Below are 23,746 nucleotides of genomic sequence, written 5' to 3' on the forward strand. Positions count from 1 at the left end.
AAGATGATATGTTAATTAAAAGACAACCCTTTATAAAATCTCCTGGGGACCTTCCAGGCTGGCTGAGGTTTTGTTTCTGGGATCTTTCTCTGCCCACTTCTCTTCTTTTCCCTTCTGTCTTTCCTCATTCTGATGCTGGCCACTCACCCCACAGAGGCAACTCCAACTGTTTTTTGGTGGGGCATTCTAAGTTTGTCCTGTTGTCTTCCCTGGGACTCATTTCTCTGGTGTGACTTAAACTGGTTCTGGGCCAGAGTGATCATCTGAAGGCTTTTCTTCATGGCCTTTATTACTTGGCTTTTTTAATGCACTTTGCCTGATTAGTTTTTTCTAGTTCTCTCCTTTTCCAGGGGTATAAATTATATTGCCCCGGTTGGAAGGTTCTAAGGGTCAGGTGCAGCTGCTGACTTCCTGGGGCTCTCTAATTTGCTAGTTGTTTAAACATGTATGTAGCAATCTGAATTGAATTTGAAAGGTAGGACTTGTTGCCAAGATTCTGCAGTAGGTCAATTGCTTGTTACCCTTTCTCCCGTTTGTATTCCTTCCTTCCTTCCTTCCTTCCTTCCTTCCTTCCTTCCTTCCTTCCTTCCTTCCTTCCTCCCTCCCTCCCTCCCTCCCTCCCTCCCTTCCTCCCTTCTCTCCTTCCTTCCCTCCCCTCCTGCTTTGCTTTCTTTTTCTTTCTTTCTTTCTTTTTCTTTCTTTCTTTCTTTCTTTCTTTCTTTCTTTCTTTCTTTCTTTCTTTCTTTCTTTCTTTCTTTCTTTTTCTTTTCTTTCTTTCTTTCTCTTTTCTTTTCTTTCTTTTCTTTTCTTTTTTCCTAAGGTTTTATTTATCTATTTGAGAGAGAGAGAATGAGTGCATGAGCGGCAGGGGAGGTCTTGAGGGAGAGGGAGCCAGACGTGATGCTCCATCCCAGGACCCTGAAATCATGATCTGAGCTTAAGGCAGATGCTTAACCTACTGAGCCACCCAGGCACCCTTCCCTTTGTTTTTCAATTGAAAAATCAGAGATGAAGAGAAAATTACCTTGTCCCTTGTCCATGGCCATATAGTAGGTTAGTCTTAGACCTTTTAAAGCAGACCTTAAAAAAAAATTTTAATTAATTAATTAATTAAAAAAATAAAAATAAAGCAGACCTTATTTTTAGTATTCCTTGTATTTCTTAGCACAGATATTAACAAGTAGTTAATAAATATATAATAGTTTAATAAGTATATCTTAACTGTGGATTGATTTGTTGATCAGTTAAGTTTCAGAATTCTCATGAAGTTGGTCACATTTTGGATCAACATGTGAGAAAAGTTTCTGGGTGGAAGGGACCAGATTGCCATGCAGAAAATGTTCAGCAATTGAGAATATGTATGCAAAAATTCCCAGTGTAGGGGCACTTAGCTGGCTCAATCAGCAGAGCTTGCAACTGTTTGTTTGTTTTTTTTTTTTTAAGATGTTATTTATTTATGAGAGACACACAGAGAGAGGCAGAGACATAAGGAGAAGCAGGCTCCCTGAAGGGAGTCTGATGTGAGACTTGATCTTAGGACCCCAGGATCATGACCTGAGCCTAAGGCAGCCACTCAACCACTGAGCCACCTAGGTGCCCTGGGCTTGCAACCCTTGATCTTGAGGTTGTTAGTTTGAGCTCCACATTGGGTATTTAAAAAAAAAAATTAAAAGGAAAGAAAAAATCCTGATGTAAATCCTATTCAAAAACTGAAGAAACAGAAGAGTAGTTTGGCTAGAGCAGAAACTGGTTATAAATGTCAGGAGAAATAGGTTGAGAGAGGATAGAAGGACATGGGTTAATCAAGAGATAGGGAAAAGAAACAGGCACCTTGCCAGCTTGGGATCAGATAGTGAAAATGAAAATTTCCTACTCCTCACTCAGTATGCAGCTCTCCACCCTTCCCAGGCAACCACTATCCAAAGTGGTTAATGACTCTGGGCACTAGTGTCTGGTTTTGGGGCTGCCATGTGAAGCATGAAGAGGTCCTGTGGGGTCAGTCAGCCCAAAGAACAGTTGGCCTTTTGATTTGTTAAGTTCTTTTTAATAGCTTTGCTGCTCTCCAATAGTATTGCTAATTCCAAAGCCAAAACCATTTTCTGATGGTTTTGCTGTATCCAGTTGGCTTGCAGGACCCAAACAGCAGCTGAGACTGTTGTACCGTGATACACATGATGCAATAACCCTTCAAGGGGTCTATCCGCCTTCTTTTATTTAAAAAATAGCAACAACATGGGCAGCCCAGGTGGCTCAGCAGTTTAGTGCCGCCTTCAATCCAGGGCGTGATACTGGAGACCCGGGATCGAGTCCCACGTCAGGCTCCCTGCATAGAGCCTGCTTCTCCCTCTGCCTGTGACTCTGCCTCTCTCTCTCTCTCTCTCTCTGAATAAATAAATAAAAATTTTAAAAAAATAAATAAAAAATAGCAACAACAAAAAGTAAACTGCTGGGTTTTTTGCTTTGGGTTCACTAATTTGCATCCCATTTGGGTGCCTTGCTTTCCTCCCTCATTTTTCCTTCCTGGATCCTTATGCTCAGTCCTGCCCTCTGAATGTGGCTCTGGCCTCTGGCCTCATTGAGTAGTATGAATTTTAACTATTTCTACTTTCAGACCTGTTTTCCAACTTTTGTCTTTCCCTGCTCCCTATAAGAAACTTTGGGTTCAGACTTGCTTGAGGAAAGGATAAATTTTTTTTTTTGCTTGTTTGTTGTTTGTGTAAATATGTTCTTGACTAATTTTTCTTTCCTTTCTTTGTCAAACAGGCCACCAAGCAGTTTCTTGAAGAGATTAACAAGTGGACGGTTCAGTACAATGTTTCTCCTCTGTCTTGGGATGTGGCTGTCAAGTTCCTCATGGCCAGGAAGTTCGATGTGCTCCGCGCCATAGAGTTGTTCCACTCCTACAGAGTATGTGCGTGGGGCTAGACCGGGCCTATGGCATATGGGCCCTCTGCTTTGCTTTTTCTTTGCCACACACTACACACAATAGTTCTCTGAGTGTTCTCCCTGCTGTCATTAAAAAAAAAAAAAAAAAGCAGGTCAATATCTAGGAGCCCTACTTTGCAGTCAGAAAATCCTTCCGAAGAGATATAGAACCTCTCTAAATTAAAAAGGGAGGATGAAGCATGCTAGGATTAGTTCAAAACTAAAAGCTCACTTAGACCTATCTTGTGGGTCATCTCCTACAATATTCACTTATTTGTTCAGCAGATGTTTATTGTATATATACTATGTTCCAGGTGCAGAGATTACTATTTAGAAAGAGAAAATAGACACACAATTATAGAAAATTATGTTAGGTCACTACTTAGTTCTGCAGAAGCACATTTACTTAGAAGGGCCAAGGAAACTTTCTTGAAGGAAATGATTTCTAAGTTAAGATCTGAAGAATGGAGTAGGAATTGGAAAAGTGGAGTATGGCAGAGAGAATAGCAAGTTCAGATTCAGACAACAGAGGAATTAAGCTGAGTGAAAATGCTCATTGGGAGTGGGGACATGTCAAGAGATTGAGTAGCAAAAGTAAACAAGGCCAGATCATAAGAGTATCTATTTTTTCTTAAGGACAGAGAAATTCATTGAAGGTAATAAGAACAGCAGAATAACTTGATCAGATTTGCATTCTGGGAAGATTTTCTCACTGTGCTTTATTTTTATTTTTATTTTTTTAAAAGATTTTATTTATTCATGAGAGACACAGAGGGGGAGAGAGAGAGAGACAGAGACACAGGCAGAGGGAGAAGCAGGCTCCATGCACCGGGAGCCTGACGTGGGACTCGATCCCGGGACCCCAGGGTCATGCCCTGGGCCGAAGGCAGACGCTAAACCGCTGAGCCACCTGGACTGCCCTCACTGTGCTTTAGATAATAGATCAGCAGGGCTATACTGGAGACAGACCAATTAGAAGGCCATTGTAATTATGGAGAGTGAGACGGTCGTGGTGTCAAAGTGTAGTGTCGGGATATAGAGGAAAAAATGGGAAGATTCTAGAAGTAAAAGTGGTAAGACAAGGTTGCTTAAACTGGTGTTTAAGGAAAAAGAGTCAAGGGTTCTAGGTCTTTGACTTGGGTGGCAGGGTAAATGGTGGTAGCATTCACTAATTTAGGAGACACTGAAATAGTGCAGGTGTGTGGACAGACAAGGCCATGAGTTCAGTTTGGCCATGTTAAGTCTGACATGCCACTGAGATATCTAAATAAACATGTTCTCTGAGAATTGGAGTGTGTCTAGGGTTCAGAAAAAAAAAAAAATCTGGACCTGAAGTAGAGATTTTGAGTGACCAAAGTAGAGCTGAATATTGGAGCCATGAGAAAGGGTGAGGGCCTTCCAGGAAGTATGAGGGGAAGATATATAGGGCTGAACGTCACCTCAGACTTTTTGCTATCTTTGGCTCAGTATTGTCTTAAAAGTTGAATTTGAATGCTTTGGTAGCATACGCACTCTCCTAGCACTAATACTGTCTTCACTTGCTCCCTACCTCTGAAGATAATTGAATTTGATTTTAGGGATGATTTGGGTGAGAATATAAACAAATACCTAGTTTGTTTCATTCACCAGTGTGTGTTCCTAGCACTTAGCTCAGTGCCTGGCACATAATAATTGCTCTATAACTATTTGCAGAATAAATGAACGAGCCGGTGAGTGAATTGAGTAAGCAGATGAATGAAAAAAACCCCAAAAGGGGCATTTGGGTGGCTCAGTGGGTTAAGCATCCAACTTATTTTTTTATTTATTTTTATTTTTTTTTAGCATCCAACTCTTGGTTTTGGCTTAGGTCAAGATCTGAGGGTCATGAGATCGAGCCCTGTGTCACTCTCCCTCTCCCTCTACCCCAACCCCCGTGCGCACTCTCTCTTTCTCTCTCTCTCTTTCTCTCTCTCTCTCAAAAAAACAAAACCACACACACAAAAAAACAAAAAAAAACAAGAACAAAAAAGAGACGTAGGAGCAGTAGTTGAGGACATAGGAAAACTGAGAGTATTGTCTACCTCTGATAGAGTGTCTCTGGAAAAAGGGAAGATGAGTGGTCAACCTTGTCATGTAAAAGGAGAGCTGAAAACGCCTACTGGGTTCACTGACGGGAAGGCAGGCCTGGCACTGGAGCAGGAGCTCTCAGTGCAGTAGTTAGATTGGAAGCAACGAGAATGCAGTGGACCAAGTATGAGGATGAGCTTAAAGAGTCATACTGTGGAGATAAGAAAACTGAGGTCATGGTAGGTCTTGTTGGAGAACATATCCAGGGGATTGATGGCTCCTTTTTTAAGTGGGGAGAGGCCTCAGCCTTAAGGAAGTGTGACGAGGTCTGCTTCCAGACATTTTTTGGGTGCATGTATAATATCTTTTTTTTTAATATATATAATTTAAAAAAAATTTTTTTTCAATTTATTTATTTATGATAGTCACACAGAGAGAGAGGCAGAGACACAGGCAGAGGGAGAAGCAGGCTCCATTCACCGGGAGCCCGATGTGGGACTCGATCCCAGGTCTCCAGGATCGCGCCCTGGGCCAAAGGCAGACGCCAAACCACTGCGCCACCCAGGGATCCCCTATAATATCTTGCTGCAACATCACTGCTGATGGGGCAGCCCCGGTGTCACAGCGGTTTAGAGCTGCCTGCAGCCCAGGGCGTGATCCTGGAGACCCTGGATCTGGTCCATGTCAGGCTCTCTGCATGGAGCCTGCTTCTCCCTCTGCCTGTATCTCTGCCTCTCTCTCTCTGTATGTCTCCATGAATAAATAAATAGAATCTTTAAAAATAAATAAATAAAATGTAAAATTAAAAAAAATAGATCACTGCTGATGTATATTTTAGAACTTTGACCCTGCACTCTAGCCATATGTATTAGCTGGTCTTCACGGTAGGCTTCTCACTGATTTAAAGGAAAATACGATACCTAACAGGCTGATCAGGTGCATTGGACGAGAATTCAGGTAATACTCAATTGGCCTGAAGGATGTTACAAGGGAATTTGTGATTCAGTTTATTCAGTGATTTTACTTTAAAGTCCCTTATCTCTGAGATTTGATGGTTACATAGAGCTGTCTTCGATACACAGTATTTTCACTTTAATTTATCTTGCTATGTTTTATTTTTAGGAAACACGAAGGAAGGAAGGCATTGTGAAGCTGAAACCTCATGAGGAACCTCTCCGTTCTGAGATCCTTAGTGGGAAATTCACCATCTTAGTGAGTCTTTATGTACCCTTCTTGTTCTCATTATTTCCTTTTGTAGCTGTTGTCCTCTTTGGATTTTGTTCCTAGATACCTTATCCTAAATCTAGAGAGTGTCAACATTCAAGAGCAGACATAAAGCAGTTGTGCAGTTTGCACAAAATTATTCTAGTAACAAATGAAATTATTGAGAATCAGTTGCACAGTATATCAAGCAAAGTTTCTTCATTGGTCCATTGTTAGTCAGGGTCTTTAGGTGCGTATGTAGTGTTTCAGAGGCCCGTCCTTATTGGAGTCAAGTTCTCTCCACCTAGAGACCACAGCCTTTTGAATAAGTATACGATGCTACTTTTAAGGCAGAGCATGGAAACCATGGTTGTCTTCCGTGGTTTTCCCCTGCTGTGTGTTTTGCCATCCTACCTGGGAAATTAGCTAGGCAGCAAGTGTAGACCATCCTTTAATCTCTCTGCAATTGACAAGTTAAGGGAATGTAGTTTTTTTTTCCTGCCACACAGATACAATCCGGGGGTGCTAAGAATCAGGAGTGGGATGAAATAAGCTTTCTTCCCTTCCTGGAGCAACTGATGCAGGTCAGAGAAGTATTGCCAGCATCTCTTCTCTCCGTGTGAAATTTTTGTCTAAGATATAAGAAGCCTTTGTGATTGTTGTGATTTTCTATTTAGTTTATAAATGTTTCTCATTTTATTTGCTCTAGAATGTTCGGGACCCAACAGGAGCTTCTATTGCTCTCTTCACTGCCAGATTGCATCATCCTCACAAGTCAGTCCAACATGTGGTACTTCAGGCTCTGTTTTACTTGCTAGACAGAGCTGTGGATAGGTGAGCATGATGATTATCTTTTAGTTGGTCTGCATCCAGATAGGAAGTATAGTCCTTGACTAACTTGATGAACTCAGCAGTGCCTTCGCCATGCTTCTAGGATGTGCCCTGGGAAATGCTATGAATAGAAAACATTCCATGTCCTTAAGGGCTTGGCATACTTCCAGGTACTATCAAGATGGTGGGTATTCTATATCTTTACCTGCTTGGCTCTATTTTAGGATCACAGAAGCTGAGAAAACCAATTAACTAATTATCCTCAGTGTATTGAGAATTACTTATTGAGAGAAAGTGAAGGGGAAATGACATGTACTGGCTTTTTGCTCATTTGCCCTGAATTTTGATTTTCAAAACACTCTGGAACCTTGGTATGTTTGTAATATAAAAATAATGCCATTTAATTCAGGATTTTGAGAATCAACATTCAGGAGAGAATGGTCCAAAAGTACAAAGTTAAGCAAAATCATCTTTATAAACAGACCAATGAGCAAAAAGAATCAGCTCAGGTCATTTCTCCTTCCTTCTCCAAGATAAATGGTATTATCTTTTATGGGCAAAGAAACCAAAGCCCCTAGAAGGTACCTGACTGTTATAGTCATCACATATCAGTCCAGTTAGGCCTAAGATCCTAGTTTCTTTGCTCTTAGCCAGAGCTGTTTGTACCCTATTATGTTGTCCTTTTGCCATACTTCCTTTATTCCCTGGTGATTGCCATTTACAGTTTGTTATCGTACTGGATGTCATTGGCTAGTCCCATGGCTCTTTCCATGGATTGGAAATGATATATTGAAGGCTGAAACCTAAGATAGTGAAAGATAGCTGTGCACAACTTTAGTCATATTGTGGACTTAGAGGGTGCAGAGAGCCAAACGATTGTCCAAAGTGGGCCTCTCTGTCTAATTCACTTGTTAATGTTACTTCCATTGTATTTATACAACATTATTCTGAAAAAGAGAAGTTACTAAGGGAAGGAGAGGACCAGTGGTCACAGGGGCCGTGTACTGCCCAATCAGAAGTGTGAAATTTCTCAGTTCTTCTTGCCAATTATGTCTGTGATTGGTCTTCAGACATAATTTCCAGATCATAGGTTCCTTTGAAATGCTTTAGCTCAGGAGAATAAATGAAAGGCTCCTTTACCAGAAAATTCACTGGCCTTCCTTCTTGGGCAGCTTACAGTCAGAGCCCTCCTATAGGCATGGCAGTGGTCAAAGCTTGCTCTTTCCAATGTCAGTATTGATTGGATCCCACAGGAAGACCAAACAGGTAAACATACTTCAAAATGCTTTTCATGATGTCCACCCTTTTCTTGAAAACCCTTAGTGACTCCCCATTATTCAGAAGGTGCATATAAGATAAATAAACATGAAACCTTTTCTCTAAGCAAAATATTGTCACTAGTGAGCAGAAATTCTTGTTTTCCTGTGTTAACTTTCACCAAGATAGAAGAGAAGGAAACCCTCTCCTCACGGATAAAAGAGGAAGGTTTCCTTCTCTCTTCTAAATCTGGCCGTTTCTTTAATGGTCAACTTTCTATGACTGGGTTCCTCACTCCTCCCACCTGTCATAAATAAAATTCTTTTTAGTCTGACTTTAACAGCAGTTATCTTTTTTTAAAGATCTTATTTATTGGAGAGAGAGAGCACATGAGAGCACGAGTAGAGGGGCAAAGCGGAAGGGAGAAGCAGACTCCCCATAAACAGGTAGTGGGACTTGATCTCAAGACTTTGAGATCATGACCTGAGCTAAAGGCAGACCAACTCAGCCACCCAGGCACCCCTAACAGCAATTATTATTATTATTATTATTATTATTATTATTATTAAAAGATTTTATTTATTTATTCATGAGAGACAGAGAGAGAGAGAGAGGCAGAGACACAGGCAGAGGGAGAAGCAGGCTCCATGCAGGGAGCCCAATGTGGGACTCGATCCCGGGTCTCCAGGATCACGTCCTGGGCCGAAGGCAGGCGCTAAACTGCTGAGCCACCCAGGGATCCCCCCTCAATCATTTTGAAACGAATGTCAAGGACTGTGTTTTAAACATCTTGATGTTCCCAGGTAGCATCCAACTTAGGAATCAAACTCAATAGGAAAACAATTATTCTTAGTAAGGAATTATCTATCATTGTAAACCTCATTCTGTGTGCAGAAAACAAAGATCCTACCACATTTGTATTTATTTCATGTGCCTTTCTTTACAGGATGAGCGATTTTTAGGAATATAGAACCTACATCATTGTGCACCATAGCTTCTTTTTATTAAATTCTCTTTCCCCTGGCACTGACTTCTCTTTGTTTCAGTTCTCTGCCACAGGCTGGTGTCATGAAAGGAAAACCTATAGTTCTTTGAATTTGGCCCTTGATGGGATGCCTGGGTGGCTCAGGGCATGATCCTGGAGTCCTGGGATCAAGTCCCGCATCGGGTTCCCTGCGTGGGGCCTGCTTCTCCCTCTGCCTGTGTCTCTGCCTCTCTCTCTCTGTGTCTCTCATGAATAAATAAATAAAATCTTAAAAAAAAAAAAAAACATGGAATGTTACCAAATTTGGATAGGCAGATTCAGAAACCTGGGAGGAAACAGTTCAGATTTTGATAACCTAGATGTTCTGGAACATTCTCAACCTAGAAGTTTGGTACTTGGTAAACATGCATCAATAAGCATAATTTCAATTCCAACATGTGGGGGTTTTCTGCTGCACCTCTGAGCAATTCCCTGGCACCAGCTCAGGGTTTTAGTTCAACTCAATTCTGACACTATCTGCCTGATAGATGAGATCCCACAGGTTAAAGGTTTTCAATCCTACAAGACTGTCTCCCGCTAACCCCCCCCCCCCCCCCCCCCCCCCCCCGCACATTGCCAGTGGCCAGTTCAGGTCACTTGTGCTTCTTATCAACAGGCTGGATTGAAGATTCCAAGAACTCTCTTCGTGGGTGCAGTGCCTTTACTAGAGTGGCTCACACAACTCAGGGAAACATTTTACTTACTACGTTGCCAGTTTATTATAAAAGGATATTATGCAGCTAGTTGGAAGGGTAGCATGGGGAAAGGTATGGTGAAGGGGGGCTTAGAGCTTCCATACCCTCTGAGAGGGCCACCCTTTCAGCACCTCCATCTGGAAGCTCCAAGCCCTATCCTTTTGGTTGGTTAGTTGGTTGTTTTCTTAAAAGATTTTATTTATTTATTTATTTATTTATTTATTTGAGAGACAGCTGGAGCGTGGCGTGGAGGACAGAGGGAGAGGGAGAAGCAGGCTCCCCCCCTGAGCCGTGAGCTCGCCCTGGGGCTCTATCCCAGAACCCTGGGATCATGACCTGAGCCAAAGACCTTTAACCGACTGCGCCACCCAGGCGCCCCCCTTTTGTGTTTTTATGGAGGCGTCATTACACCAGCACAATTGATTAAATCAACAGCCGTTTGAGCTTCACCTCAATCCCTCGTCCCTTTCCTTTCCCTGGAAGTGGGGGAGGGGAAGTACCAACCCTCTCCTGTCCCTCGGTTGGTTCCCCTGGCAACCACCCCCTTCCGTAGGTGACCTGTGGGCCTTCTAGTTGTCTCATTAACATCACAAAAGACACTTGAAATTCACTTAGGAAATTCCAAGAATTTTAAAGCAACTTGGTGCCAGCAACCAGGTTGAAGACCAAATATTTATTTTTTATTGTAATATCACAAGAAGCATAGCAGATACATACCAAAGATGCCAGTGTTCAGAGAGGCAGTTATTTTGGTCCTGCATGTGTCCCATACTCTTTGCCCTAGGCTTTCAGCCTGCCTTCTCCATCTTATAAGTGTGTTTGTTCAATGGTTGGTTTACAGCTTCGAAACTCAGAGGAATGGACTGGTGTTTATCTACGACATGTGTGGTTCTAATTATACCAACTTTGAGCTGGATCTTGGCAAGAAAGTCCTAAACCTGCTGAAGGTAAGGCTGTGAGAGGACCCTTCAACTCTCTTTCACTTTTTAGGATACTTTATTCTTTGGGAGGCTTAGGAATGATGTAAACTTCAGACATTATGTTGAGTGTAAAGGTCACCTGTAAATGATGATTAATATTTGCTTCCTCCGAATACAAAACAGTCTTAAAAGTGGAGTGGGAGAAATTAAAAAAGGAAATGCACAGCAACATTCTGAGTCATAAAGGTGGGTTGTTCCTTTCCTGGAGTTTTGTAGAATAAGAATTAATGAAGGCCTAGGTATGTCCAGTGTCTGAGAAATGTCACCTAGCCAATGACTTTCAGACTTTTTTGTCTCAGTCTAGTCAGAAATAGGTTTTACATGTTGACTTCATACACAAGATTATATGTACATTAACCTATACACATATGTATGGAGTTCTGTATATAGAGAAGTTCTTACTCTCTTATCCCACACTCATACGTCCAGAGGTATTTTATAATATTTTGAACTTTAAAAGATAATATGGTATATATGCCACTTTATAATCAAACACATTAATATTTTTGCAATGAAATGTATTATTTTCTTTTTAAGATTTTATTTATTCATTCATGAGAGACACACAGAGAGGCAGAGACCCAGGCAGAGGGAGAAGCAGGCTCCCTGCAGGGAGCCCGATGTGGGCCTCAATCCGGCCAAAGGCCAAAGGCAGCCGCTCAACTGCTGACCACCCAGGCGTCCCTGAAATATATTATCTATAATGAGTGGAGAAGAATAAAAGCTAAAAACAGTCTATGGCATTTTAGGTCAGATTTTGCTGCTCCATGAATTTTTGAACCAAACTTCAAAAGAAACTTAAGGTTTTCAGACCTATTTAGATTTCGAAGTCCCAGGATGAGAGCGTGTAGATCTTTATGTATGTATTTATAAAACAAAACAAAAAAGTTTTACAAAGCAAGCTTTACCTCTTACTAGGTGTAATCACTTTGATTATTCTATTTCATATTTTTAAAATGTTAGTCTTGAGGTACTAAATTAATTTGAAGGCCCACTGAGTGACAACCTGCAGTTTGAAAGTCATTGATCCAGGAGTCTATGGAGTCTTTGTTCTAGGATCTAACTTGGGATTACTGTGGAGCTGGATTTTTAGAAGTGCTACTATAGCTTTATAACAGTAGATAAAGAGGGTATTATTAATGCATGTTGTTTTCTGGGACTTGGCATTTGTCACTCATCATCATATTACTAAAGTCTCTAATGTGGCATTTAGCTGTGATTTAGTTCTTTTAATTGATGAAGATGATACATGATTTTTTTTCCTTTACAAATATGGAGTAATACTCTATTTAGTGGTTATAACTTGCCATTTTTTATTAAACAGTTGTGTCTTCGTCATCCTTCTATGTCAGTATATATAGCTATTACTCATTTCTTTTATCTTTCACTTTTTAAAAGTAAGCTCTACACCCAACGGGGAGCTTGAATTCACAACCTTGAGATAGAGGGCTCTGTGCTCTACTGGTGAGATAGCCAGGCACTTTTTCCCTCACTTTTTTTGATGGCAGCAGAAAAAATGGATATATCAAGCTGAAAAAATGAAGTTCATGCCATTTTTTTGTGTTATTATAAAGGCTTCAGTGAGCTTTGTTTTACATTATTGTCTATTTGACCATTTTCTCAGGATAAATTGCTATAAGCAGATTTGTAGAGTCAAAGAATTCTCACATTTAAACTTTGATAAATATTGCCAAATAGCCCTCTAAAAATGTAGTTTAAATTTACACTTCCATCAACAGCCTTGTCAACATTGTTTTATTATTTGGATTTTTAATCATATTCATGTTTTTGTGGTGTTTCTTTTATTACTGATGAGCTTCAGTGTATTTTCATGTTTATTGCCAAGAGCTATTTAAAAAGTTTTTTCAGAAAAAAAAATGTATTTTTTTCAGGCAGTCCGGGTGGCTCAGCGGTTTAGCACCGCCTTCAGCCCAGGGCCTGATCCTGGAGACCCGGGATCGAGCCCCACGTCAGGCTCCCTGCTTTGATCCTGCTTCTCCCTCTGCTTGTGTCTCTGCCTCTCTCTCTCTCCCTCTCTCTCTCTTTCTGTGTGTCTCTCATGGATAAATAAATAAAATCTTAAAAAAAATTTTTTTCTTCTCATATACTTTACTCAATATTTTAAAGATTTATATATTTATTTTAGAGAACACATGCAAGAGCAAGTGCACATGAATGGGGAGAGGGACATTATTAAGTATGTGTTACCAACATTTTTTATAGTTTCCAATTTATTCAATTTTATGGTGTCTTTTATCATACTGCTGTTTTCTTTCTTTTTCTTTCTCTCTCTCTCTCTCTCTTTTTAAAGATTTTATTTATTTATTCATGAGAGACACACAGAGAGAGAGGCACAGACACAGACAGAGGGAGAAGCAGGCTCCATGCAGGGAGCCTGACCTGGGACTCCATCCCAGGTCTCCAGGATCACACCCTGGGCCAAAGGCGGCGTTAAACCTCTGAGCCACCTGGGCTGCCCTATTAGAGTCTTAAATAAAGTTTAATATCTCGTGGGACAAGCTTCCTCTCACACTCTTTTATTTCTAAAAGTTGTTTTGACTATATTTTTTGCATTTTTATTTTTGCATGTACTTTTGTGTGCCTTTCTTTAAAATTTTTTTAAAGATTTTATTTATTTGAGAGAGAGAGAGAGTAAGCAAGAGAAAGCACAAAGGGGAGGAGTGGCACAGGGAGAGGGAGAAGCAGACTCTGCATTGATCAGGGAACCTGCTGCAGGGCTCAATTCTAGGACCCTGGGATCATGACTTGAGCCGAAGGCAGATGTTTAACTGACTGAGCCACCCGGCACCCCTTACTTTATTTTTAAGTAATCTTTACAACTCTAAAATCATGAGTTGCATGCTCAGGGGTGTGTGACTGGCTTAGTTGGTGGGGAGGGTGTGTGATTCTGTATCTTGGGGTTGTGAGTTTGAGTCCCATGTTGAGTGTAGAGATTACTTAAAAAAAAAAAAAAGAAAAATGTTGTGGCTCTATTGACTGAGCCAGCCAGACACCTCCTAGTTCTTTTCTTTATTATAAAAGCAATTAAAAAGCAATTCAAGGAGAAGTCTCTGATTCCCCTTTCTCAGACACCCTGGTGCCATTGCACAGAGGGTAACCACTTTCCAAATTTTAAATCTGATGAGAAAAAAATTTTTTTAAAATATCATCTTTGTGGGTTTTTTTGAAGATTTTTATTTATTTGAGAGAGAGAGACATAGCTAGAGAGAGAGTATGAGCAGCGGGGAGAGGGAGAAGCAGCCTCCCCAATGTGCAGAGATCCCAACGTGGGACTCTATCCCAGGACCCTGGGATCATGACCTGGGCTGAAAGCAGACGTTTTACTGGACTGAGCCATCCAGGAACCCCCATCATCATCTGTTGATTAGATGAACTTTAAAGTCATTCAGTCAATTTCAGGGAAATAAAACACTCTGGATTTTATTTGGATATAATTAATTAATAAATTAATTTAGGGAGAATTGACATCTTTATAATGTTATTATCTCCCATGCAAGAATGCTATACTTTTTGGGTCGCCTGGTGGCACAGTCCATTAAGCTTCAGACTCTTGGTTTCTCAGGGTCCTGAGATCACAACCTGAGCTGATAAATTTTTTCATAATTTATATTTTATACTGAAAAACTGTTATAATAAAAAAAATTTTCATTATAGAAAATTTTGGAGAACTCAGATTAATATATATTAAGAAGAAATACTGTCTTTGGGGCACATAGTGGCTCAGTTGGTTGAGTATCTGCCTTCAGCTCAGGTCATGATCCCAGGGACCTGGGATTAAGCCCCACATTGGGCTCCTTGCTCAGCGGGAATCTGCTTCTACCTCTCCCTCTGCTGCTCCTCCTGTTTGTGCTCTCACATGCTCGCTCAAATAAATAAAATCTTAAAAAAAACAACAACTCTCTTTGATATTATGCAGAATTAAACACTGTTGACATTTTGGTGTATGGCACTTTCTTCTAGATGTTTTTCAATATGTTTTGAATTATATTCATACAATTTCAATATATAATAAGTTCCAGCAAGTTTATTTTATGAATATTTGTATTTGCTGAATAATAGTCTATCCTGTATTTACTATAATTTATTTAACCATTCCATGTTGTTGAATACTTTTCCCATTTTTTATAATAGTTTTTTCAACAAACACTTTTATATTCATATCTTTATTGGCACATAAAACAGTTTATTTGAAGTAGATTTCTAGAAGTGGGATGACCGGATCAAAGGATATAAACATTTATTTATTTATTTATTTATTTATTTATTTATTTATATTTATTTATTTATTTATTTATTTATGATAGTCACACACACAGAGAGAGAGGCAGAGACACAGGCAGAGGGAGAAGCAGGCTCCATGCACCAGGAGCCCGACGTGGGATTCGATCCCGGGTCTCCAGGATCGCGCCCTGGGCCAAAGGCAGGCGCCAAACCGCTGCGCCACCCAGGGATCCCCGGATATAAATATTTTACTGGCACCTGGTTGGCTCAGTCAGTGGAGCATGCAACATTCAATCTCTGGGTCATGAGTTCAAGCCCCATGTTGTGTATAGAGATTACTTCTTTTTAAAAAGGATATAAACATTTTAAATGAGGTTCAAAAAAATAGAAGTAATGTGAAGTATTATAGAAAATAAAATAAGGGCCACCTGGGTGGCTCAGCAGTTGAATGTCGGCCTTTGGCTCAGAGCATGATCCTGGAGTCCCAGGATTGAGTCCCACATCGCGCTCCCTGCATGGAGTCTGCTTCTCCCTCTGCCTGTGTCTCTGCCTCTCCCTCTCTGTTTCTCATGAATAAATAAATAAAATCTTAAAAAAAAATTAAGATTATAGTTTTGATCCTGTGTAGCTAAGATTATAAAATGAGCATTTTCCAAAGTTTCAAAAAAATCTGAAATCTTCATTTTTAATCTTCAGTTTAAAGGTTATAAAATAATCTTTTAATTTTTAAATTTTCTTATTTTTTTAAAAGATTTTAAAGGCAGGCACTAATTCGCTGAGCTACCCAGGGATCCCCTAAAATAATCTTTTTATAATACCATTTTTGTTAACCCCTACCCATTTTCAGACATATGTATTCTTTCCAATTTTTTTTTAAAGATTTTATTTATTTATTCATGAGAGACACAGAGAGAGGCAGAGACATAGGCAGAGAGAGAAGCAGGCTCCATGCAGGGAGCCCCACGCAGGACTCGATCTTGGGACTCTAGGATCAGGCCCTGGGCCAAAGGCAGTTGTCTAACTGCTGAGCCACCCAGGCATCCCAATAAGCAGAACTTAAAGATGCATATATAGATGCTGACAAAAGTCAGTGTAATTTTTGATCCATAAAGCTTATGTTCACAAGAACACATTGTAACTTTTAAAAGTAAATCACCTTTTAATTTCTTATTAAGTTTTTAATTTTAATTCCAGTATAGTTAAAATATGTCATATTAGTTTCAGGTGTATAATTTAAAAATTAAAAAAATAAAAATAAAAAAAAAATAAAAATTTTTAACCACTTCTGTAGTTGCTGAAATGACACCTGAATTAGGCTTTAGACTCCCCCTGCTGGGTAAGGATGGGGAAAAGAGCAGAAAACCTACACTGAGTTTGAATAGTCACAGGTTCCAGTGCCTTAATTGATATCTTTAAATTTTCATGTGTGTTCTCCACAGGGAGCATTTCCTGCCCGTTTGAAAAAAGTACTGATTGTGGGAGCACCAATATGGTTCCGAGTGCCCTATTCCATCATCAGCCTCCTCCTGAAGGACAAAGTCCGGGAGCGGGTAAGGCAAGCTTTATTTTATTTGTAGGTGGAGGTGGTTATTTGGAGGAGGTGCTAAACTTCCCATTTCTACTGTTGAAACCTACCAATTAATTTTTTACCTTCAATAAAATCCTTCTGGCCTGTCTCCTTAAAGTGCTCTCTGCTTCTGTTAGTGTATCCACTTATATTCTCTGTTCTTTATTCAGGTCAATACAGGCTGCCTCTCCCACTCTACTACAAGTTCTTTGAAGTTAGGAGCTAGATATAGTTTGTCTGGCAGTTTCCTTCCATGGCACCTCGCATAAAGATAGCACTGAAGGTGTATGTCCCGTGGATAACTTACGGTAGCTACTCCTTCCAAAATCTAGCCTAGTGAACTGATGGTTAAATTTGTTCAATTGGAAATACTAATCCATCTCATTGACCACCAGGGTGGTGGAGGAGAATCTCTCACTGTATCTCTTTCTAAAACTTCCTTTCCTGGCATTTTCTCTTAAAATAGCTTGTTGCTTCCTGACTTTAAAAATGTTGTCTAAAATTATCTTAATTCTGTTACTATCCCCTGAGTGGGAATTAAAAATGGAGTGAGGTGGGCAGCCCAGGTGGCTCAGCGGTTTAGCTCCACCTTCAGCCCAGGGTGTGATCCTGGAGACCTGGGATCGAGTCCCACGTCAGGCTCCCTGCATGGAGCCTGCTTCTCCTTCTGCCTCTCTCTCTCTCTCTCTCTGTCTCTCATGAATAAATAAATAAATAATCTTTAAAGAAAAATAAATAAAAATAAAAATGGAGTGAGGCTTTCTTTACCCTTGAGGATCTTATGGTCCTGATAGAGAACACAGAAGTAGACGTGTACAGAGAACTATGGCCCTGCAGGAGCACAGAGGAGGATATTGTATCCAGCAGTCAGGGACAGGCTTCACAGAAGAGGTGAGCTTTATAAGCTGGTCTGTGAAGAAGCCGAGGAGGAAAAGAGAGCATTCCAAGAAGAGGCAACAGCAAGAGAGACCAGCATTCCCATTTTACACAGATTTCATGGAAAACCAACTAGGCCAATTTGGTCCAGTAAGGCTGCGTTTAAGCAAAGAGCAGAATTAAGATTTCTTTTCTGGCCATTTTCCTGGGCTATCTGTATCTGGGTGACTGGTCTTGTGTTACTTCCTTAGAAAGCTATCTTTGAGAACATCTCTGCTGAGCTGTGAGTAAAGCACCAAGCTTAGAGTTGGTTACCTTAGTATGGGGTTGACCAAGAAGAATTACTACCTGTGTATTCTTAGTAGTCAAAAAGCCAAATACCTGCATGAGATGTCACTGGGAAGCCTTGTTAATACCATAAAGGCTTTGTTCACTGTACCTTCCTTTCAAGGATTATAAAAGGGCCCTTGGGGCACCTAGGTCACTCAGTCAGTAGAGCACATGACTCTTGATCTTGAGGTTGTGTATTTGAGCTCCACATTGGGTGTAGACATTACTTAAAAACAAAATCTTAAGAAGGGTGGGAGGCAAATTCTAGGAGTGAAACCTTTGGGGAAATTATAGGACTTTAATACTGGGTGGATGCAATGCAGTCTCCTTCTTTTATAAGTATACCAAGTATTTCAAACAAATCTCATCCCATTCTTCAAACTGAATATAAACACATTTGTTCTTTATCTTCATTATCTATATATTTTTTTCCTGTCCATACTCACGTGGTTCTTTCTGGCCTTCCAGATTCAGATATTAAAGACATCTGAGGTCACCCAGCACCTGCCCAGGGAGTGCCTTCCAGAAAACCTGGGTGGATACGTCAAAATTGACCTTGCCACTTGGAATTTCCAGTTCCTACCCCAGATGAACGGCCACCCAGATCCCTTCGATGAGATCATCATGTTCTCCCTCCCTCCTGCCTTAGACTGGGACTCAGTACATGTTCCAGGTCCCCACGCAATGACCATCCAAGAGTTGATGGACTATGTTAGCACCAGGCAAAAGCGTGGGATATATGAGGAGTATGAAGACATCCGCCGTGAGAACCCTGTTGGCACTTTCCACTGTTCTATGTAAGTAGGAAAGGTTTGGGCCGACAGTGGGTTACCAACATGCCTCTGGTGTGTGCTGTCAGCAGCTCCTTCCAGATCTCATTTCCATAACAGAGGAGCTTCCTTATGTCAAGGAGCATCACTTTCACATAGATGATGGTTCTCTCATCCAGAAAGAGGTACTTCCTGCTTTGGTATATTCTGAATTTCTGAAGGCCTTTAGTACCAACAGAGGAACCATGTAATAATGGATGCATTTTTTAATATTTTCATGAAATGCAAGGGATTTTAGGAAAAAAAATAAAAATGTATGTTCAGTGTGATCATCTGTCCTTTCACGTAGGCAGTTTCTCCCTAGAGCATTTATAATATACCATTACTTTCCTAGGGGAGAGGTGCTGGTGTGTTTAAAATAATCCACAGTAGGAGAAAAGAGTTAACTCTTAGGAGTTTGGTCTTGTGCGATTTTCCTTCTATCCAAATCCTACTATAGAATTACCTGGCTATTTTATTTTTTTTTTTGAAATTTTTATTTATTTATGTATGATAGTCACAGAGAGAGAGAGAGGCAGAGACACAGGCAGAGGGAGAAGCAGGCTCCATGCACCGGGAGCCCGATGTGGGACTCGATCCAGGGTCTCCAGGATCGCGCCCTGGGCCAAAGGCAGGCGCCAAACCACTGCGCCACCCAGGGATCCCACCTGGCTAGTTTATAAATGGTTCATAATTACTTGGTAACTATTGTTGGCCGTAGAGTGTAGATCATTTCTCTTACTGTTGCTCTTATTTTACCCTGTTTTCACTGGCTGCAGCAGAAATTTCTCTCTGTTGAAAATTAGAGAAACCTATCCCAGGCTCAAGTTCCAGTATAACCAAAAATCCCTTCTGCGATTTGTGCAAGTTATTTCTCTTGCCTGCACTCCAGTTTTTCTATTGTAATAGGTGATGTTAGACTGATACCCACCTACTTCTGTAGCTTAAATGTTTTAGGAATCCATGATTCTGTGAATACCTCCTTTTACTCTTAATTCCTGTCCAGCTTAGTCAGTGGCTGGGGAGAAGCTGCAGGGAGAGAGACTTAGCAAAAGGAAAGAGGGTAAAGAATGAGTTAGGAAAGAGATAAGAGAAGAGAGAAGAAACATTTGAGAAGAAAGGCAATAGGCAGAGCAAGAATGCAAAGGAAAGTAAGAGAAAAAAAACACAAGAAAGCAGAGTGTATATCAGAGTGGAGGGAGTATCATTTTCCCCACACAGCTGTTTCTTTCTTTTCTTTTCTTTTCTTTTCTTTTCTTTTCTTTTCTTTTCTTTTCTTTTCTTTTCTTTTCTTTTCTTTTCTTTTAGATTTTATTTATGTATTCATGATAGACACAGAGAGAGAGAGAGGCAGAGACACAGGCAGAGGGAGAAGCAGGCTCCATGCAGGGAGCCCGATGCAGAACTCAATCCCAGGTCTCCAGGATCAGGCCCTGGGCCGAAGGCAGGCGCTAAACCACTGAGCCACCCAGGGATTCCCCCAGGTGTTTCTTTCTTAGCTCACAGCCCCCATATGCACCCAGTCTTTCTCCCAAAGAGTTTTATCCCCTATACTTTTGAATCAGGGAAGTATTATGGAGCAGAATATTACTGGGCTGCTCCAAGAGGATGCATACTTGTCTTGGGGATTCCTAACTTCGTTCTGGTTACTCCTGCTGTGAGGCCCTTGAGATGGCATTTCTACCATCTTCCTTCCCCCACCCCCATTAAAAAAGCAGGTTTTGATTGTCCTCTTAGCATCAGCCCTCATGTTATAATCAGAGAACACTTTCCAGTCCTATGGAAGGACTTCTTAATCCTGACTGTATTGAATGAATGAGCCCTCCACTTCAGGAGCTGGAACCCAGAATCCTCATCAGCTCCAGGTCTCTGTCCTATACTGGGTTCCAGTAAAAGTACTTACACAGAACAAACTATGTCCCCCTTGGAGTTCTAGATTATGGAGTAGATATCACTACTCTTTGTTGGCCAGAATGCCCATGGACCAAGAGACTTTCTCTTTTCTCTTCTCCCTTACACCATTTTTTCAAAAAGTGGTTTTTAAAATTTTATCTTTTTATTATAATTGAAGATTCACATGAACTTATAAAAAATAATAGAGAGATCACATACCCTTTCCAAAGTTTTCCCATGGTAACATCTTTTAAAAGTATAATATAGTATCACAACCAGGATATTGATATTAATATTACCCACCAGTCTTATTCAGATTTCCCCCAATTTTAGGGCGAGTGTGTGTGTGTGTGTGTGTGTGTGTGTATTTAGTTCTATGCAATTTTTAGCCTGCATTTTACTTTGTGTATCAGTCACCACAGTCGATATAGAAGTACATCATCACATACCTCAATTTCAGCCCTCCCCATCCCTAACTCTTGCAAGCACTAAACTGGTCTCCATTTACTATATTTTTTTCATTTCAAGAATGTTATAGGGGATCCCTGGGTGGCTCAGTGGTTTGGTGCCTGCCTTTGGCCCGGGGTGTGATCCTGGAGACCTGGGATCAAGTCCCACATCAGGCTCCCAGCATGGAGCTTGCTTCTCCCCCTGCCTGTGTGTCTGCGTCTCTCTCTCTGTCTCTCTCTCTCTCTCTCTGTGTCTTTCATGAATAAATAAATAAAATCTTTTTAAAAAAAAGAATGTTATAAAAATGGAATCATATGTAACCTTTTAGGTTTGGCTTTTTTCCTCCCTCAGTATAATTCCTTGGAGATTCACCCAAGTTGTTACATGTATCAGTAGCTCATTCCTTTTTGTTACTAAGTAGTATTCCATGGTATGAATGGTTTGTTTAACCACTCACCTGTTAAGGACATCTAGGTTATTTAGAGTTTTTGGTGCTTGCAAGTAAAGCTGCTATGAATGTTTGTGTCTAGGTTTTGTGTGAACGTAAGTTTGCATTGCTCTGGGATAAATGCCCAAGATGGTTAGGTCATATGGTAATTAGAAGTTTAGTTTGAGGGCAGCTCTGGTGGCTCAGCGGTTTAGCGCTGCCTTCAGCCCAGGGTGGGATCCTGGGGGCCCAGGATCGAGTCCCACGTCAGGCTCCCTGCATGGAGCCTGCTTCTCCCTCTGCCTGTGTCTCTGCCTCTCTCTCTCTGTCTCTCATGAATAAATAAATAAAATCTTAAAAAAAAAAAAAGAAGTTTGGTTTGATGAGAAACTGCCCAGCTGTTTTCCTGAGTGGCTGTACCATTCAAGGTACACCCAGCAGTGTATGAATGACCCGGTTTCTTGGCATCCTCACCAGCATTTGCTGTTGTCACCATTTTTTATTTTAACTGTCCTGTTAGGTGTGTAATGAAGTCCCATTGTGGGTATAATTTACATTTCCCTAATAGTTAATGATATCGAACATCTTTTCATGTGCTTATTTACCATCTGTATATCCTCTTGTAAAATGTCATGCCTTCTGCCCATTTTCTAGTTGGACATTTTTTTTTAACTGTTAAGATTTGAGTCTTTTAATATATCCTAGATATGGGTTCTTGGTTGGATACACGATTTGCAGATATTTTCTTCTAGTCTGTGGCTGGTCTTTTCATCTTCTTAGCATGGCTCATTATGAAGCATGAGGTTTTATTCTGATGAAGTCCTTTAATCACGTTTCCCTTGTATGGATCACACTCTTGACGTCAAGTTTAAGAACATCTAACCCTAGATTCCAGAGATTTTCTTCTTTTTTTCCTAAACGTTTTGTAGTGCTATGTTTCACATTTATTTAAGTCTGTGATCCATTTAAGTTAATTTTTGTATAAGGTTTAAGGTTTAGGTTGATGTTGATTTTGTGTGTGTGGTTTGTGTGTGTGTGTGTGTGTGTGTGTGTGCATGCCCTTGCACGTGCCTGTGGATATCCAATTGTTCTAGCACTGTTTGCAAAAAAATTTCTTCCTCCATTGAATTGTTCTTGGGACTTTGTAAAATATCAGCTGCACTTATTTGTGTGGGAAGAGGGAATTGTTTTTCATTCTCTCTTTCCTTATGTCAGTTCTCTCTTTCTGGACTATTTCTGTCAGTCTGGTTGGATCTCATAGATCTGAGATTGACAGACTTTCTCTTGAAGGGCAAACATTTAACTTTAAAAATGTTCAGTGAAAAAAAATGTTCAGTGATACATACAGTACGGCTAGACTAGGCAATGACAGCCCCATGTCTCCAACACTGACAGTAGCTGACACCTTTGCACGACCGACCAGACTTTGTATGTACACATACATGTTGCTTCCACCTTTTCTTGTCTTTGTTTTAGTTTGTCTGCTTCATTTTCTTCAGGTCTCCAGGAAACCTAGAGAAGAACCGCTATGGGGATGTACCCTGCCTGGACCAAACTAGAGTGAAGTTGACAAAACGAAGTGGCCACACTCAGGTACATGGATAAATGCTGTCTTTTCAGGAGCACTGAGGGAAATTTTCCAAAGTGAAGCTTACTAATACCATAGTAGAAAGAGCATGGACTCTAAGCCAGAGAGATCAGATTGGAGTTTTAACTTTGCTATTTACGAGTTAGTCTTTTACCATAAGCAAGTCCCTGTAAACCCATCTCACAGTACTAAGTGAAAATTAAATGGAAAAAATTATGTAAATGCTAATAGTGCAAGGTCTGGTATATTATAAGTGCTTGATAAATGTCAATTATTTCTCCTTTTACTCCTTAGTTGTAAAATTATAGTCCTCTTACTGTCCATCATATTAGTGAGTACATATGTATCAATACAAGGCAACTCTAGTTATAAGTGACCTATGATTCTTTTATCTGGAAGATCTAAAAATAATTTTAGACAACTAATGTACACATAAATAGGAATAGAGTTGAAATGGTCAAATGATTATATTATTTAATATATTAACTTGATCATATTTGTTCATATTAAAAATCACATATATAATATACTAGTATAGATATTTAGTGAAATTCTTCACATGTAACTCTTTAAAAATTAATTAATTAATTAATTAAAAAGATT

At 40.3% G+C, this 23,746-nt stretch overlaps 1 protein-coding gene across 3 annotated transcripts in view; it reads left to right on the forward strand.

Annotated features, from left to right (window-relative positions):
• PTPN9 (protein tyrosine phosphatase non-receptor type 9) overlaps positions 1 to 23,746 on the forward strand; it is a 70,528-nt gene that overhangs the window by 34,444 nt on the left and 12,338 nt on the right. For all 3 annotated transcript variants that reach the window (XM_055319793.1, XM_055319795.1, XM_055319796.1), the window contains exons 2-8: positions 2,764 to 2,907; positions 6,094 to 6,183; positions 6,884 to 7,008; positions 10,823 to 10,928; positions 16,643 to 16,753; positions 18,445 to 18,773; positions 23,055 to 23,148. In XM_055319793.1, the coding sequence (XP_055175768.1) occupies positions 2,764 to 2,907; positions 6,094 to 6,183; positions 6,884 to 7,008; positions 10,823 to 10,928; positions 16,643 to 16,753; positions 18,445 to 18,773; positions 23,055 to 23,148 (999 nt within the window). The remainder of the gene's footprint in view (positions 1 to 2,763; positions 2,908 to 6,093; positions 6,184 to 6,883; positions 7,009 to 10,822; positions 10,929 to 16,642; positions 16,754 to 18,444; positions 18,774 to 23,054; positions 23,149 to 23,746) is intronic.

The sequence above is a fragment of the Nyctereutes procyonoides genome, unplaced genomic scaffold (genome assembly GCF_905146905.1).
Source record: "Nyctereutes procyonoides isolate TBG_1078 unplaced genomic scaffold, NYPRO_anot_genome, whole genome shotgun sequence".
Classification (NCBI taxonomy): domain Eukaryota; kingdom Metazoa; phylum Chordata; class Mammalia; order Carnivora; family Canidae; genus Nyctereutes; species Nyctereutes procyonoides.